A 19,820-nucleotide genomic window follows, 5' to 3' on the forward strand; every position below is an offset into this window, starting at 1 on the left:
AAAGGGTGGCAACTTTACAGCAAAAAGCATCTCACGCTAAAATTCACTCAAACATACAAACATATTATTCTCCAAATGAATCTACTTTCCAGAAAAAAAAAATCCAAATAAGCATTTACATGTCATGTTGGGTTTGATGGAAAAAAACACACAACAAAATCAAACCCCAAAATACCTCCCTAACTTACCTTCTTTGAGGATTCAGTTTAAATCAGGCACATTTACCTTAGGAGTAAAATGCCCTTGGTCCAATAAATACAAATTGTTATGTTTCAGGAACAAGACTACAATACGGTTTGATCTATTATGAGATCTTTCCATTTGTAATATGCAGTAGGGAACAGTGAGTGAAATCGCTGTTCTATGCTTTACACCTGTATATCTTAATACATTTTAAAATCATGACAGTTTAAAATGTTTCAGATCAAATATATTAATAAAGCATTCTACATAAAATGGCAACACCTGTGCTGGCACAACAGCAACTGTGACTCATGGAATCTCTGGGTAGAAGGAATGTTGAGGTCATCAGGTCAATCTCCTCTCTGATGTGCAAAGCCCTGACATTCCTGACAAGTGGTTACTGAACCTCTGCTCAGATACCTCCAGTGACACGAACTCATTACTTGCTGTAGGAACACATTCCCATTTTTAATTCAACTTTAGTTAGATAGAATTTACATATAATAAGTACTGCTTTTAATGGTATAGTATGATGAAATTTAGCAAATGTATAAACCAACTATCACAAATGTATAAACAACAAATGTATAAGCCAACATATAATCAACCATCACAGTTTACAGACTATTTTGGTTTTGTTTTTCAATGTGCAGAAAAAAGAGAATCTCTCTTTGATCCTAGATAGATGCCACCTGCAATGAGGGTGAAATAATTCAACTTTAATCCTGAAGTGTTTGATTGCCCTTATATAATTGGCCTAATCATTTATATTGAGGCAGATACATATAACACTTTTCTAATTCCAACCATTATTTCATTTGAAAACATGAAGCCCAAACCACACAGCTACTTTTTTCCCATGTTTGTTTCCTCTTAGCATTACTGATATTACTTCCCTTCTCATACACAAAATATGTCTATCTTCGCCATTGTGGTATCCCTTCATTCCAATATTCTCCACCACTATCTTGACATCTCTAACACAATGCCTAAGAAAGTCCCTTATCAGTTTTCCTTTGAATGTCTCTGTGAGAGACAACTTTAACAATGGTTCTCAGTCTTCCACCTGGAGGCTTCTTAAAACACAGATTGCTAGGCCTAATCCCCGGAGTTTCTGATCCAGTAGGCCTGGGATGAAGCCTGAGCTAGTAAGCTCCCAGGTGATGCTGATGCTGCCAGTCCACAATTCTCACACTTTAAGAATCACTATTATATGTGCTCAGATCAAGGGCACCACCTTTAGTCAGATAATCTGTGTTCAAATCTCAGCAAATGCCACTATGTGCTCTTAGACAAATTACTCAAGCTCTCTAGGTGTTGGTGTTCTCATTTATCAAGTAAGAATAATGATACTTATACCTTCATAGAGTTGAAGTGGGGATAAAATGTGTTTGCAAAGTGTGAGGGGGGAAAAATAGAAAAATTTATCCTAATTTCCCCAAGGAAGTGTTAACTCTCATCTTTCTATCAAAAAATATATTTAACTTTTTCTTTCGGTGCTTGAAAATTCTAGGACACTAAAACTTCAGGTATCTTTTAGCATTCATTCAATCATTCAATTTTTATTTTCCTCAATAGCAAAACTTATTTAAGTCAGCTTTCTTTTTCTGACCCATAGAAGAAAAAGTTCCAGCACTAATAATATACAACTTGTCTAGATTTCTGACACCCTATCATTGTTTCTATTTAGGACACCCCCAACACTTTCCACTCTTGCCTGAAACAGTCTATACTAGCAGATAAATCACAGGCTTAAAACTCTATCATCAGCCGTCATATGTTGATGAGTTGAAAGGAAGAGGAAAAATAGTCAGTGTCTCCCTTCCTTCAGCCCCAAAATAATTCCAGCAAGAGGGAGGAGCCTGCCAGGATTATTGCCATTTCTATACCCCAAGTGTAATCGTAAAGCCTCAGGGAAATACTTTCTAATGTTCCTTCCTTTAAAAAGGGTTGGATATTGTACTTCTATGACTTTTTAAAAATTAAAGCAAAATTTTAAAATAATTTAAATATTTTTTCATAAAAATCATTTGGAATAACTGAAGAAGCAACCACAGGCAAAAAACCAATCCTGAGATCAGTAATTATTTGAACTACAAAGTTCCCCATCATTGCAATCACCAGCATTTGATGAGGCCCATCCCACCCTGGGGAGTAGCCCACATCTATAAGTATTTATTCATGCCATCAGAAAGCATGCTAAGATATGGGGCTGGGGTGTAGGAATAAGGCAGAGGGCAGACAGCCCCTATCCTGGGATCAATAATCACCCCTCGATTGTGCACGTCTGCCTTTCTCTTGTCCGTATTTTGCTTGGTTTGCAACTTCAAACTTTGCCCATATCTTCAAATTCTGCTTCTTGAGTAAGGAGGACTCACTGACCCCCACAAAGGTTACAGTTAGGCAGCAAACTATTGTCACAGAGTTGTCAATTACCATCAGCAGAATGCCAAACCAGACTCCATACAGAGCTGAATTGGGTCACTACCTGTCCACTATGTCCTTGGCTCTTTTTGTGGGACCAAAAGATACATATACAACCCTGCCCCAGCCTGTGAAATCAAGCTCTAAACATTAATGGTGGTGCAGGAGCCTCCTAACCTCTATCTATCAATCTCCCCTGAGGTTTTGCTTCTGATTTGCTCATGTTTATTTTCATCTGCTTAGGCCTCCCACATTTGACAATCTTCAAATTCCATACCTGCCATTTTATAGTTTGGCACCCCATATATGTTCTCAGCATTCCTTTAACAATGAGCTAAACCATATTTAAGTGTTTAGCTCATTACACTGCAGTGTTTCTCAAGCTAGAGTAATATACTGACCTCCTTTTACAGAAAAAGAAAATTCTCAAATGACTCTAAGAACATGTCTACAGATTTCATTTTAAAGAACATTGAATTAAGTCCCCCTATTGGCCTGAACATAACAAATCTTGACGAACAGCTATAGGAGTACCTAAGTTTCTGTATAAACTGTGATTTATTATATTTGTCAAGCAGAATGCAATTTGGGAATATAAATTCAAAATCAATGAATTGTTTTGTTCTTGAATGCCTGTTGGGGACACTTGTAGGCCTAGCATCCTCTATGTCAAGCAATAATAATACATTCAAAAATTAACCCCCAAATCCATTTATATCATTAACAGTGGTCTTCCATAGAGAGTTCTGATAGTAGTTGTAAAGTTTAAGGTTCTTGGAAAGCTATGAGTTTATTTAAGAGGGTAATACCAAAACTCCAGGTACTTCCATTTATTCCTCTCTAAATTCCAGCCAGCCTTCAAGGCCAAGTTCTAATCTTAGATCTTGACCAATCCTGTTCACATTGAGCTATTCTGGTTCTAAACTCCTATGATATATTCTATATACTCCTTAATCATATGCAATCATATACACAAAAAGGCCCAGAAACAAACTTATAAATACTATGATATATAGGCAAAATAAGTGATTATATTGGCCTCGAGTAAGCAATAAGCAGAGTAGATAAGTAGGATGTTGCTAACAGAGGATTCAGCAGTTGGAAAGGGACTGAAGGAATTCCAGTACTAAAATGCCTAAGGATAATAGTGGTGGAAAAAGTAGAATTTTTGCAAGGAGCCAAACAAGGAATGAAAATAAAGGAAGGACAAAAGTGGGAATGCAGTTGGGGTCAGTGGAAGGGAAGAGAATGGGAAGTACTTAATAATACACATTACCTCATTTAGTCCTCCCATCAGTGTTATAAAGCTCACTGTTGTCAAATAACATCCTGAAGGTCACATAGGTAATAAATGAAGGAATCTGATCTAATCCATTGCAACCAGTTTTTATGTTTCCAGAGTAAAACTGGATTACAAAAATGACAGGGAATAAGGCAAAAGGCAGAAGTCAAAACAGACTAGCAGCAAGGGTGAGTTGTTACTGAACTACTGGCCCAGGGTTCTTTAAATTCTCCTTGACTAGAAATAGGGCTAGTTACAAAGTTATAGGAAGAGAAGAGGGCACTTGAACAACAAAGGCCGAAGAAAAATAGAGCAGGGTACCTAGTAGATATTAATTTATTAACATTTATTGTACTATACCTTGATCTGTCAATGGCTTTGTAAGTTCTTTTTATAGTGGTAAAATAAATATAACATAAATTTACCATTTTAACCATTTTGAAGTGTACAATTTAGTGGCAATAAGTAACTTCACAATATTGTGCAACCACTACTACTATCTTGTAAGTTTTTTTAAATGCTTTTTTCTATTCCTCATTAAGCTTAGCACAGTGCTACGCAGATAGAAAGTGTTCCTTAAATACATGGTTAATTTGTCTAGACGCTATCATGTCCATGTGATGATAATGAGAGGATGTGGTCACTCTGGTTATGTTCCCAGGTCATTCTGTGCCTAAATAGAGCTTCTGTGAATCCTTGGCCATGTGGTCATGAGAACTTAGTCACCCTGGGAATAATAATCAGGGGTTCTCCTTTCAGCTTTTGCTTATTAGCATTCTGTCTCATGTACTTAAACAGATTATTACAAACAGGACATTTGTATAGAGCTGTGGCTACAGCCAGAGTTTTCCTACACAAATCTCCCTTAGATTAGAGGTTATGAGCTGCTTACATAACATAATCAAACATGTAACTATCTTATGGTCACAAACCTTTAATATTTCCTTTATGTGCCTATCCCAGTAGAAAAGAAATGTGTTTGTATTGAGTAAGAACTTTGTACATGTGTAGTTTGTTTTTTAAAATCAGCTTTATTGAGGTATAATTTACATACATTAAAACACATTTTATGTGTACAGACCAATGACTTTTGGCAAGTGTATATATTTGTGTAACCATACATGTATAGGTTTTACAAACTGCACTGGATTCAGAGATTATTAGTTTACAATAGTTGAATAAATGTTGATTCTGAAACAACAGATATTTTGGGATTCTTGTTCTATTATTTCCTTCTGTTTGCGAGTATATTAATATTGTACAGATACCTAATCCAGAAACTTCAAATATTTTGCTTCTTCTAACTTAGAGGCATCCAGAAGCAATTCAAACAATTTACTGCATTCAATTTTAGGTAACACATTTCAAGAAAATATTCAGAATATGGAACATAAGCATAGTAAGAAGCCAGTATTGAGAAGCCTAGAAATTATATTGTAGAAGGAATGCAAAAGAAGCAAGGGTTCTGAAGAGAAGAAAATATGGTGGGGTGGGATAGAGTGAGGAAAGATGATGGTTTCAAAACCTTGAAAGACTTTCATATGGAAAGAAGGCAAAATTTGTTCAGTATGTAGCTTTAGAGGCCAAAAATGCCAAAAAGAAGTTATTATAGGGCAGACACTTTTAACTCTAACCCTTCTAAGAGTTAGACCCTCCAAATGCAATAGTTTAAGTATCAATATCCTTGTGCTGTAATTGTTCCAAAAGAGGCTAAAAGACCATTTATTTTAGAAATTGGGGCAAGAGTAGAGGGATTAGATTAGTTGGCCTCTTGGGTCCTTTCTCATTCCAATTCTGATTGTGTGATCTAGGAACTTCTCATTTAAAATTAGATCTCAGGGAAACCATAACTCAAAGATAACCCCAAAATCATGGTTAGATCAGAAACAAAGAACTAAACCTAGACAGAACTGCAAGCAGAAACAGGTATGCCTGTGTGGACACACATACATAAATACACATACACACGTATTCATACATCCTACCTTCCCATAACTCCTGAGAAAGACAAAAAGAACAATTTAGAAAAATGGTGGAAAATCTATCTTTCCCACCAAATTGACTTTGTGCTTCCTAATCCATGTTAACAGTATCACTGACACCCAATTATGCAGAATAAAGACAATGTTCCTTATCTTTGACTCCATCTTCCTCCAATTTCTGCTAAGTCCCCCAGAAATATCTCTCAGCTGTCCTTTACCTTTACACTGGTATTGCCATTGCTCCAGGTGAACTCTTGCAATTGATTCCTAACCAGTCTTCCTTTCCATGACCTCCTCCTCTCTTAGGCCATTATTCACAAAGCCAACAGTGATCTTTCTGAAGCACAGACTGAATTGCATGACTCTAACCTGCTCAAGAATCAGTATTAGGCTTTCTAATGCCCACAAAGTAAAGTTCAAATTCTTCAGCATGGCATTCAAAGCCATCACAATCTGGCCCTCACCCTCCTTGCTTGCCCATGGTACCTTATGCTTTGGTTATACTGCAGTACTTGTCAATCTGGAACAGGCCATACACTTCTCTACTCCATGTCTTTGTTCAGCTTCTCAAATATACTCCATAACTTCCGCCTGTGGATATTTACTCATTTTTCAAGGCTCATACAAATACTGTCTACCTGTGTGAAGCTATCCTAAATGCTTCTACCTTATGACTCCTGCCTCCTTCCTTTGGAATTAAATGCTTTTCCTTGGAGCTGATAATACCTCTCTTCATTCTTGCTTTTGCATTTAGCCATCACGCTTGAAAGCTCAGTTTCTGGGGTCCAGGCCTATCTCCACTCACTGTAGAATGCTCAAAGGCGGCAGGGCGTGCTGGTTCATGCCTGTAATCCCAGAACTTTGGGAGGCTGAGGCGGGTGGATCATGAGGTCAGGAGTTTGAGACCAGCCTGACCAACATGGTGAAACCCCGTCTTCACTAAAAATACAAAAACTAGCTGGGCATGGTGGCACGTGCCTGTAATCCCAGCTACTCAGGAGGCTGAGGCAGGCAAATTGCTTGAATCTGGGAGGCAGAGGTTGCAGTGAGCCAAGACTGTGCCACTGCATTCCAGCCTGGGCGACAGAGTGAGACTCCGTCTCAAAAAAAAAAAAAAAACCCACAAAAACCAAGAGTCTTCAAAGGCAGACAATGGGCTTCATTTATTTCTATATCCAACCTGACCACACTCTCAATGTTAAGCATCTAACACAGTGCTTGTATATAACAAGTGCTTAATAAAAGTTTCTTGAATTAATCTGGAATTTGAGAACAGTTAAACTTCTATCTATGGCTTAATACCAGTCTTAAAAATTGTAAGTTCTATTAAAATTCTAATTAAAAGCCTAGTGATTATAAAAGCTTCTCATTCTAATAATCCAACAATTCTGCATCCAAAACAGTTATATACTTACATTCACTAGGAGAGAGAAGTCAGTGACCAGTTGGCTAAGTTCAATTAAGTCCTTTAAAAGAAAGGGAGAGGAAGTTACTTTTATGCCTCACAACTACCAAAAAGAAAATATTTTTTAACATACCGCTTCTAAGGTTTCCCACGATTCTGCAGCATTTTGATCTTGAGGAATTTCAGGTAAGGCATATATCTGAGTCAAACTCTGAGAACTAGCTTCAGCTTCAGTAGTATGAAATGCTCCTGGATGAACATAATAACCCCATGTTTAGAGTTTATTTGCTTTGTTAGAAAAGAGATAGCATAAATTGATTTCATAAAACAAATGCCACGTTAAATGGTGTCTAATTAAATTTAGGCTAAAAGGAAATTGATTATTCTACAAAAATAGAATTGTTTGGCTGGGTGCAGTGGCTCACACCTATAATCTCAGCACTTTGGCAGGCTGAGGCGGGAGGACTGCCTGGGCCCAGGAGTTCAAGACCCATCTGGGCAACAGAGTGAGACCTCGTCTCTACAAAGAAATTAAAAAGTTAGCCAGGTGTAGTGGCACACACCTGTAGTCCCAGCTACTTGGGAGGCTGAGGTGGGGGGATCACTTCAGCCTGGGAGGTCGAGGTTGCAGTGAGCAGTGATCACGCCGCTGCACTCCAGCCTAGGTGACAGAGCAAGATCCTGTCTCAAAAAAAAAAAAAAAAAAAGATTTATCCATAGGGTAGCTTGTTCCCCAGATTAGTTAACACATTTTTTTTTCTAAAAATTTTTTTTTGTTTTTAATTGACACACAGTCTTGCTATGTTGCCCAGGCTGGTCTTGAACTCCCGGCCTCAACTGATCCTCCTGTCTCAGCTTCCCAAAATGCTAGAATTACAGGCGTAAGCCATGACACCAAGCTTACACACATATTTTTTTAATCTACACAGTCATCTAAAAAATGGCTACAAATACTGTCTATCCAATCTGAATAACTAGGGCTAAATGTGGAAGAAGCACCAAAAGAAAACTATTCTACTTGGCCAATGTTCCAAGGAGACGTACCTATATAAATAGGTTTAATATTTTTCATCCTTAAACTTCTATTTGGCTATTTCAATGTAAATACCAGATACAGAAGGTGTTGAAAGCAGGGAAGTAATATATTTTTATTAATGATAATCAGTCACTATTGGTAATAATAAGATTGTCACCAAACATTACCATATGTGTCTTTTTTGTCACTACTCTTCTCCTCAGAGTCAATCTTCTGGCCCATGCCTCCATTGCTTCTACTTCTTTTGAGTTTTAAAAAGTTGTCAACCCGGTAGGACTTTCCTCATTAAACACCGCTATGATGATGAATTAATTCATACTTTAAAATCTACCTTCAAGTCTTTATTTCCTCATATTGGTTTTACCAATCATTCATTCATTGAGTTGACATTTATTAAATGCCCACTACCTACTGATCAGTGTGCTGAGGTGCTGCAGACACAATGGCAAACCATAAAAACAGTTCGGAAGAGGCAACATAGTGTAGTGGTTAGGAGCCTGGGCCTAGTCAGAAAGACTTGGGTTAGAATTCTGATTTGGCTATTTATAAACTGTTTGCCTTGGGTATTTCCTCTCTTTGGCTGGTTTTTCTCATTTGTAAAATAAGGTGATATTTACTTTGCACAGTACCTGGGTTATATATAAAGTACAAGTGCTCAATAAATTAGTTACTGCTGCTGCTATTATTAACAGATCTTACCATAAAATGCGTGATACAGACATATTAATAGTCAAGTTTAGTCAGTATAGTCTAATAAGAACTGTAATACTGGTAAGTATAGAGTGCTACATGGGCACAGATAAGAGGTATTTAACCTAGACTTGTGGAAGGGAGAGTGGTCAGAGAAGGCTCTGAAGCTGAAGCCTGAGGATGAACAGAAATTACTACACAGGTGAACTGGTGCAGGGGTGGAAGGAGAAGCAAAGAGTATTCAGGTCAGAGAGAACAGTATGTGCATACGCTTAGGGACTGAAAAATGTTCAGTATAGCTGACTGTGGTGAGGAGAAAAGCAAAGTCTAAGGCTGGAAATCTACTTTGAGATTATTCATGGCATTTGTAAACTATGTTAAACAGTTTTGCTTTTCACAAAAGATCAATATGTTACTATAAAAAATAGTTGGAGACTACTGGAAAAGTGCCATAATCAGATTTTAGATTTACAGAGAAAACTATAGCCACCATGTAAGAAACACATTAAGGATGCAGTTGGAAGGTGACAAAATTAGAGAGTAAAAAAACCACCTGAGCTCAGGAGTTCGAGACCAGCCTGGGCAACACAGCGAAACCCCATCTCTACTAAAACACAAAAAATTAGCCGGCATGGTGGCACGCACCTGTAATCCCAGCTACTCAGGAGGCTGAAGCAGGAGAATTACTAGAACCTGGGAGGCAGAGGTTGCAGTGAGCCAAGATCACTCCACTGACTCCAGCCTGGGCAACAGAGCGAGACTCTGTCTCAAAAAAAAAAAAAAACAATAACACAAAAACAAAAACAAAAAAACAGTCTGAAGGCTTTCCAATATATCCAGTGTAACATGACGGTGATCTGCTGTAGGACAGTTACAGTAGAAATGGAAACAAAAGATCTGAAGTTCTACTATCTCCCCTTCACTTCAAGCTCAAAACACCTACCACTTACATTTTCTGAGCACCCACTGAGTATTGTGTTAGGGTGCCAGAGATAAAAAGTAATCAACACAGAGTACATTCTCTCAAGGAATTTGTATTTTAGAAGAGCCAGACATACAAAAAGAAATTATAAAACAATAGGAAACTGCATTGGTATCTATCTAGAATCAGAAATATATACATAAGTATTTTATGAGACTTCCGAGCTGTGGGTGGCATCTGATCCAGTTTGATATGGTATGCAACTCAAGGGAAGCCTTTCTAGAAAACTTGAGGTTACTAGGCAAAGAAGAGAGGAATACATATTCTAGGTAGAAAAACCAGTATGGACAAAGGCCCTCAAGGAATAAACAATATAGCTATGTAAATCAGCGGTTTGATGGTACAAAGCAAGAAGTAAAAGACAAGTTACAAGTATAAGCCTACAGATGGTCAGGAGGGGCCTTGCAGACCAGTTAAAGACTTTGGACTTTATCTGGCACACCAAAGAGAGCTGTTGAAGGGTTATAAGCAGAGAAATGCCATGATGACATGTGGCATCTGATCTACTCCTAAAAGTAAGCAATTATAACTCTAAGTTCATGTTCTCTCAATGCCCCTTTCAGCCAAACCTATAACTGAAATAGTATTTTATAAAACTGCATTACTATTTTACCTTTAAAGCCTATGAATGCTTTACCTCTCTAGGAAAAATGTTTCAATTGTTTAGGAAGGCCATAGTCAATGGACTAAAAAGTAATTTGTAGATTTATCAGGACTGAGAATGTTTTTAATCTTATCTGAATATATTTATTTAACTTAAAGGAAGAGCAAAGGCAGGCGATACAGAGTAAGTTTTACATTAAAACAGTATGGCAAATAGCCAATATTTTAAAAGCTCTAAATGATTTTTACAAATGCTTAAAATAGTTACTCTATGCTTTACATTATTGCCATAAAGACACTCTCATTTTCACATCAACCAAGATAAATGAATTACTCTATGACCTTTCTTCTACTTAATATTTCCAGGTATTTACACTTCTTTAACATTATTATGAATAATTATAACTTCATTATTATTAACAGATCAAATATAAAGGATAACTTTATAACCATCACCACTCAAAATATTTTTTAAAGCCCTAATTTATGTACTATTAAAGAGGATTCAAATGAAGTTTGCGAGGGTATGCAATGAAATTAGGACAGATTATTATATATTAATACTTAATCTAAAAAAAAAATGTGTGGGAAATGTTTGACATTTTAAACAAACATAAAACATTTCCCTCAGTAAAGAATAAAAATGTTTAAGTCATTTACGTCTCACTTGAAACCAAACTACGTATGCATCTTAGTTCAAACAGAGTCTTAGAACAAAGAGGTCTGTGCTCTTCCATAAAAAACCCTGATGTAAACTTAAAACTCTAAACCTCGCTAATCAATTCAAGTCATGACTATCAATTAAAGCAAATCTTTTCATTTCTACAACTTCCATAATTCATTTATTCCAGCTTGCATTTAAAATCACTGCCTCAGTGATGATCCTTTGAACTTTTACGAACTGCTATGGACATGATAAGGCAAAACGCTGAGATAGATTATAGTTTCAGGAAAGAAAGCTGAAGAACTTTAGATCTGCCTACAGAAGTAAAAAATTGCAACTGTTTCATGTAACATAATCATCTCAGGTACTCCCACCCACACACAAACCAGAAGCATAAAGGGCAAGTAGAACATAGGACCTATCACTCACCACTGTTTTTTAAACCCCAGGATTGGTTTTAAAACCTTATTGTTGGTTTAGTTGAAGTGAGAAATAAACGAAATAACATAAGACTTTTCCCTTTTATATATATCCAAGTATTCTCTCCCTCTTTCTCCATACTTTATGAACAGCAATGATTTTACCAAGAATTATAGTATATAAAAAATTTCCACTAACCTTCACCACATAAGAAAAAGTTTTATTATAAATCTAAATTAATTCAAAAGCATTGCTGAAATGTTTTCCAGGTCTGATAGTTTAAAAATAGTGAAATTAATTTACTGATCATCTACATAAGCCTATCTATCAAAATAAAATTACTTCTAAGCATGGCTTAACTTAGCTGCAAATGAAGACTTAAAAAAAAATTAAAACCAATAGAAAATACATCTTCTGAATCATATAATACAAACCACCTACATGTTTCATAAAACTGTTCAGTACATGTATATACCTGTGATAAAAATCTAAATTTCATCAAATTCAATACGCTGGTCTGAAGTTCCCAGCAGTTTTAAGATTATATTCTTTTCTTTTGTGAATATTTGTTTAAAATGTAATAAGATTCTGTTCCTTTTGTGTTACTGAAGTGTGTGTCCTGAGAGTAAAGAAAGACAAAAATGGAGAGAAGCACTGATTCACTCTGTATGACTTGAATCACCTTTCTAAATACAAATCAGATTTGGAGGCTCCTCACTTCACTTGGTGGAAAGCAATATGCTAAAAATGAAACCAGACACACAAGTGAGACAGAAGGGAGTTTCTCAGATCAAGAAGATTGGCAGAGAAGATTTGCTTTAGGAACTCTCGGAATCTGGACAAAAGAAACAGCAAAATCATCACAGCTTCTCCCTAAACTTAATAAGCTTCTTTCATTCTCCAGAGAATATAAAACATCCTATTCTACTTGTTATTTCTATCTGTAAATGAAAAACTATTTTTGTATTTTTGATCTTACTCATGGAAATGTGGCAACATTGCTTCTGAATCTCTGCTGATGTTTCCAACCAATTTATTTAGAATCAGATTGAATTTGTAAAGTAAAAAGTATTTTAAGGCACTTAACTTCTATGCAATAAAACAGATTTTCCATATAGGCTCTTGCTACTATAATAAGTATCTAAAGCAAAAATAAGGAAAAACTGGAGAGCATAGAATAAAAACATGTAGAATGACAAAAACAGTCTACACCTAGAAGAAGACCAAATATGGAGCAAACTCAATTCCTACCCCACTATTAAAGTCTTACGTAAATTAGTTACTTGCTTTCCTTTCATTATTCATTTCCTTTTCCATTCTCTTATTTATTAATAATATTTCTGGACTTGAGGCAATATAGCAGAAACTCTCACACTTGGCAAAATACTCAGGCACTTGGTGAGACAGTAGTTTTTTAATTGCTTTATGTTGGCAGTGGATTAATAGTGAAAGCACACTATGACAAGCAGACTATTGAATTTGAAATTCTATACACTATTTTAGGTATAACCTAGGTATTGATTTTATTAATAGAATGACTGTCTCAACCAAATCAATACTAGTTATAGAGATTTAATTTTTTAGTTTTCTCCTAGTAATTAGGTCTTTAATAGCCCATTTGGTGAATTGAGAAGTTTGAGAAACAAGAGAATTGGGAAGTCAATTTCACCTGCTATTTCTTCTCCCTCATTCTCTGGCTTTGCTCCAATTTTTTCATTTCCTTTATGCACATACTTCTTCAAAATCTGCCGAACTTTTTTTTTATATACCAATCAGCTTCCTATGGAGAAAGTTAATCGCCAGCAAACTGGGTAAACTGCTTTTTCCTATTAATAATAATCACCCAATTTCTGTGATGACATATAAGCCCAAAGTTGTTGATCCCCAACAGTTCTACTGGTAGTAACATAAATAATGCAATAATAAAATGCAAATTAAAGCAAGTATTAGGATATTAAAATACTGTGAGAAAACTCTCAGATAGAACTCCAAATTTTTGTTTGATAGGGGAATTGCTAGAGATAGGCAATTCAAAGCTAAGTAGCAAAGAGATTGATGTTAGTTACTCTTTCCAGAAAATCCAGGTTATCTTCACAGTTATTATTACCATCACAACTATCACAATGTCTGGGTACATAAGATGAGCCCTTAATCACATGGAACTATAAAACCCAGTTACTCCACATGTGCACATAAAGCATCAGTTTGCACTAAGTGATAAAAACAGCCTTCAACCTCACCAATATGGCAGCAATAACTATAGATGAACAGAATAATGAAACGGTAATTACAAACTATCAAAAAGCATTCTTCCCAAATACTTTTCAACCAAGGATTGAGTGCTAGCATCTCCTTCTCTCAAAAACATTTACAGTACTGGTTATCCACAGAGTGAGGTGATTACAGCGCATGTGAAATTACAAAATTGTCTCTAAAAAGATATTTATGTATTTATGTTTATAAAACATTTAGGTCCATTATGTGCCAAGCATTGTGCTAGGTACTAAGGCTACAACAAAAGCAAGATTACCCAGAAACTCTGACTAGTGGCCTAAATGTTTCTTCCAAAAGCTTTTTTTAATCTCTCTATAAATTACTGGATCATTAGCACTGAAAATATAAAATTAAAAATAATCTGGCTTTGGAGATAGTGATGCAGGAGTGCCCTGAGTAAATAAAAAAAGAAAAAATGGGCAGATGTAACATTTCTTTTTTTAATTTTTATTCTTATTTTTATTTTATTGTTATTATATTTTAAGTTTTAGGGTACATGTGCACAATGTGCAGGTTAGTTACATATGTATACACGTGCCATGCTGGTGTGCTGCACCCATTAACTCGTCATTTAGCATTAGGTATATCTCCTAATGCTATCCCTCCCCCCTCCCCCCACCCCACAACAGTCCCAAGTGTGATGTTCCCCTTCCTGTGTCCATGTGTTCTCATTGTTCAATTCCCACCTAAGAGTGAGAACATGCGGTGTTTGGTTTTTTGTCCTTGCGATAGTTTACTGAGAATGATGATTTCCAATTTCATCCATGTCCCTACAAAGGACATGAACTCATCATTTTTTATGGCTGCATAGTATTCCATGGTGTTTATGTGCCACATTTTCTTAATCCAGTCGATCATTGTTGGACATTTGGGTTGGTTCCAAGTCTTTGCTATTGTGAATAGTGCCACAATAAACATACGTGTGCATGTGTCTTTATAGCAGCATGATTTATAGTCCTTTGGGTATATACCCAGTAATGGGATGGCTGGGTCAAATGATATTTCTAGTTCTAGATCCTTGAGGAATCGCCACACTGTCTTCCACAATGGTTGAACTAGTTTACAGTCCCACCAACAGTGTAAAAGTGTTCCTATTTCTCCACAACCTCTCCAGCACCTGTTGTTTCCTGACTTTTTAATGATTGCCATTCTAACTGGTGTGAGATGGTATCTCATTGTGGTTTTGATTTGCATTTCTCTGATGGCCAGTGATGGTGAGCATTTTTTCATGTGTTTTTTGGCTGCATAAATGTCTTCTTTTGAGAAGTGTCTGTTCATGCTCTTCGCCCACTTTTTGTAACATCTCTAAGATTCTATTCTAATTTGTAACTTACTTATACTCCACCACCTTTTCTGTAAGGATTAAAGGTAGCTTAGAATAATTTATAAAATATAACGAGATGAGACAAGTTACTAACAAAAGAGAGACACTAAAAGAAAAAAAGAAAACAAGGGCAGTAGTTATAAAACAAAGCTAGGATAGGTTTAAAAATCTGACTTTTGGTGGCTAAAAATTTTGGCTCTAAGCTTTCTAGTAAACAATTTAAGTAGGAAAACCTTATCAGTTATTCCATTGAATACCCAAAAGATTAAAAAAAAAAAAAAGACGAACTACTTTGAAGTACTACTATGTATTAAGCCAAGAATATTTTCAGAATTAAAGACATTATTATAATGTGATCAGCAATTATCAATTACATCCTTAGAAGAGATGTAATGACAAATTTCACAGGGCTGTTTCTTAGAGTATCACTTCACAGAAGATGATGGCTTAACTCCCATTGTAGATTACTTAATGTTGTCAGTTATTCAGAGAACTTGGCTGAAAGATAGATCTAACATCCCCTCAGAAAATCAGAATGCTTAAGAAAAAAAAGCATGCCTGAAGAGGTCACCCCTGCACCTGGAAAGGAGTAAAGAGTACTTTGCAGACAAGAATGACATTATCCTTAGGAAACATATTTAAATTTCTCTTCAATAAATAGACAAACGGGAACTTTCCCTGAAGTCCCACTCCATAAGCATAGCCTCAAATTTTTTATTCTGCAAAATATCCAGGGTACACATTTCCAGGAACACTGATCAGGGTCCAAGGATTCAGCATATTGGGATAGTGAATGGTCTTTGAAGACCTATAGATAATTCAGTATCTACTCAAGGAGGTGATCTTTAATTAACTGCACTACTGTGACTGAGAATAAGACTTAGTACAATACATTACCACCAACAGTCATAGATCTGGTCAAAGGAGGCTGTAGCAAAGTTTCTTCATCATTAAATTGCTTCTTAAGTTCTTCTACAGATTCCAAATGGAGTTGGAGAAATTCTGCTGTTGCTGCTGATGCTTCTTCTTTAACAGGATCTATCATTCTTTTCAGAAGTACTAGGTCATCCTTTCGGACTTTCAAACAAAGTTTCTCAATTTCTCGGATATTGGATCGGAGTTGCTATAAAAGAAAAAAATCATTAATGCCACCATTTCTTAGTATAAAATATCTTTCTTTTCAGAAGTAATGTTATAATAGTTGTGGATGGAAATTATAACAAATATCTCCACAATAGAAGGTGTAGCATAATACTTTTACATTTTCCATGTCTCTGGCTGGCCAAATGCAGCATCTTTGGAACCCACACGCTCATACTTTGAATTTATTTAGCATTTTTCCTTCATTAAATGTGGTTATACAAAGATAAATGCTCTTCACAATAAATCAAACACTACAGAAGCATATGAAATAAAAATGATATTCTCACTTCACCTATCCAACCCCCTCTTAACCCAATACTCCCACACATTTCTCACGGCTCATGCACACATTTAACATATATAAGGCTTCTCCCTTTTTATTAAAAAAATGGATTACATTATACACAGTAATCTATAATTTGCCATTCCATACTCAACAATATTATCCCTCCTGCTCAATGGTTACACTATATTCCACGGTGTAAGTGTAGAATAATTTACTCAGTCACTCCTTCGGTGATCAACATTCATGTTGTTCCTAATTTTTAGTTATTACAAACTATGAAACAAATATCCCTGCATATAAGTCCTAATTTACTATATTAGTATATATTAACATTATAGTATACACTAATATTAATATATTATTTTGTGTAGGAAAGACTCCCAGAAACAGGAATATTCAAATGATAATGTGCATTTTTATTTCAGAAGCTATTGTTGTTTTTTTCCCAAAAAGCAGTAACACTTCACACTAGCATCAAGGTATGACTGCCTATTTCTTCACATGCTGCCAGTCCTGCATGTCATCTCACTGTTGCTTTACTCTGCACTTCCCTATGAATGAAGTTGTTAGATTTTTATCAAATGATTTTCCTTCTTTTTGAGAAATACCTACTGGCTTAGTCATAAATTTACCTCTAATATGTTGCTATAATGAATTATGTACAGATTTTGTAGTGTAGAGTCATCTTTATATTCCTGGGATAAAGCCTTTCTAGCCAATATATATAATTTTTAAATACAATGCTGAATTCATTTGCTAGTATTTTATTTGAAACTTTAGCACATAGGTGTGTGTGTGTGTGTGTGTGTATACATGTGTGCATGTACACAGTTTTTGTATTTATACTATCTTTACTAGGTTTAAATTTGCTTTAACAGGTTTAAGGTTGTGCTAGCTTCATAAAATATACTGGGGAGCTTTCCCTCTTTCTCAATGGTCTATACTTTGAAAACAAAGAAACAATCCCTTTAAGATTAAATAGAACAAATTTGCAAAAATAATCAAAGTAAGAAAAGTTATATGTCTATTCATATATTTTAAACTATTTTCCCCTAAAGTGTTTTCACAATATTAATGCAAATCCTATACAGTAGACAGACCAGTAAGTAAGAATTAATTTTTCAAGTGCATACTCTGAGTGAGGTGTTGCATTATTACAGTCCAAATTATTACATATGGAAAAAGCAAACAAAAAAAAACCTGTTTAGGATTTACTTAAGTTATCTAGTGGCAAAACTGGGGTTAAAACCCAGGTATTCCGATAGGGCCAGCAATCTTTCCACTAAACTATAATAATAATGTCTATCTATATAGTATCTTAATATAATACAATCTAAAGTTTCCATTTTACTGTAGTAAAATTAAAGTCAATTCTAGAAAAAAAAATAGTTTAGTTACAACCTAAAGCATCTTGTAAGATTTTTCTGGGTGAAAAAATTGTGCCTCTATCTTACCATGACTCTATACTTCCTGTAACCTTATCTTCGGTCTCTTACCATTCTAATATGAGCCGAAAAACCTAAGGATAATTAAACTGTAGATTCAAAATATGTGGAATGTAGGTATTAATATGTTAAAATTATATAACCTTCAAGGGGGCATAAGTGAGCATCTAATACAACCTCACAATTTTACAATAAGGAAACTGGAGTCTAGACAAACACAATGGCAGAATTTGGACTACAGCCCAGGCCTCAAGTCCCAGAACAATACTGTTTCCAACACACCACCATTTCCTGGCTATGTGACTCCTTTCTGGACCATAATTATAAAGCTTGGTTATATAGTTACCAGTCTACAGAAATATTTTAGGTAATATTATCTTGGAGAAGCATTAAAAATTTTCTACAGCCAAACTTAATGAGCATTTGTTTGTGACATCTTCCTCACTTATGTAATTTGTACATATGTCTGTCCCCAGTCAAATTACAGTATCCAGCTAAGAACTCTATTACTATGAGTAATGTGGAAAATTTTGAGGGAGAGAAAGAAAAAACCCACTGAAGTATAAAATCTGATACTATAATAACAGCAACAATGATAACAAAAACATAAATAGTGGCTAAATTTTAATCAACACTTAAAGTTATCGATTGTGCTGACAGCTTTACGTCTTTTATCTTCCCCTCACAATATATCTTTGAAATGGATATTACTATTATTCTCATTTTATAGAAGAGAAAATTAAAGCAAGAAGTTAAAAAAGTAGCCCAAGATTACACTGCTAGTAAACAGTATAGGCAAGAATCAAATCCAGACCACAGATCTTGTGTTCTAACTACTTTATTACATAGCAAACACCATCCAACACAAACATAATGCAAATCACACACACAAGCCACATATGTAATTTAAAATTTTTTAAATTACATTTAAAAAGTAAAAACAAGGGAAATTAATTTTAATAATATTTTTATTTAACCTAAGATAGCTAAAATACTATTTTAATATGCAATTATAAAACTTAAAATCTTTTAAATTGTTTTATTTGTAGTAAGTCTTAGAAATCTGGTATATATTTTACATTCACAGCACATCTCAGTTCAAACTGGCTATATTTTAAGTGCTCAACAGTCACATGTAGTTAGGAGCTACTACATTGGATAGGGCAACTAGGGAATCTCTCTAAAATCAAATAGAGGGAACAGGATGGTAAAACCATATATGAAGAACATAAAGTCAGGTGTTTCTGCTTCTGAAAACAGCAGGCCAGGTGATTCAGACTAACCTTCCCACTAATGGCTACTTCAAAAGTTGAACAAAAATCAAATCACAAAACAAACCAATAGGAAAAAAAAAAAACTTGAAAAGTACCATAAAGCAAACAAGATAGTAAGTAACTATAGGACAAGAATTGGGCAAAGATGGAAATCTAGAGAGGTGAGTCCTGAACTCAGGGCCACATTTGCTTTGGGAGTATTTGCATACCAGAATATAAACTCACAAAGCTTGGATTAAAATTTCAATGCCAAGCCCTGCTAAGTATAAGGACTCTGGTAGTTTTGGCTGGGATCGTCAGAGCTCCACCCTAGGAACACAGGTAATCCTAAAATAAAGCAGCCCTTGCGTGAACTACAGACTGGCCTCCAGTCTCGAGTAGCTCATAAAAAACCTTAAGCTCT

General features: G+C 35.5%; 1 protein-coding gene across 6 annotated transcripts in view; it reads right to left on the bottom strand.

Moving 5' to 3' along the window:
- Nucleotides 1-19,820, bottom strand: part of STX17 (syntaxin 17) — a 67,919-nt gene that overhangs the window by 7,078 nt on the left and 41,021 nt on the right. For all 6 annotated transcript variants that reach the window (XM_003820634.6, XM_014346208.4, XM_008974075.5 and 3 more), the window contains exons 4-6: nucleotides 16,167-16,392; nucleotides 7,410-7,525; nucleotides 7,287-7,337 (exon numbers count right to left, since the gene is read on the bottom strand). In XM_003820634.6, the coding sequence (XP_003820682.1) occupies nucleotides 7,287-7,337; nucleotides 7,410-7,525; nucleotides 16,167-16,392 (393 nt within the window). The remainder of the gene's footprint in view (nucleotides 1-7,286; nucleotides 7,338-7,409; nucleotides 7,526-16,166; nucleotides 16,393-19,820) is intronic.

Source organism: Pan paniscus, chromosome 11 (genome assembly GCF_029289425.2).
Source record: "Pan paniscus chromosome 11, NHGRI_mPanPan1-v2.0_pri, whole genome shotgun sequence".
Classification (NCBI taxonomy): Eukaryota; Metazoa; Chordata; class Mammalia; order Primates; family Hominidae; genus Pan; species Pan paniscus.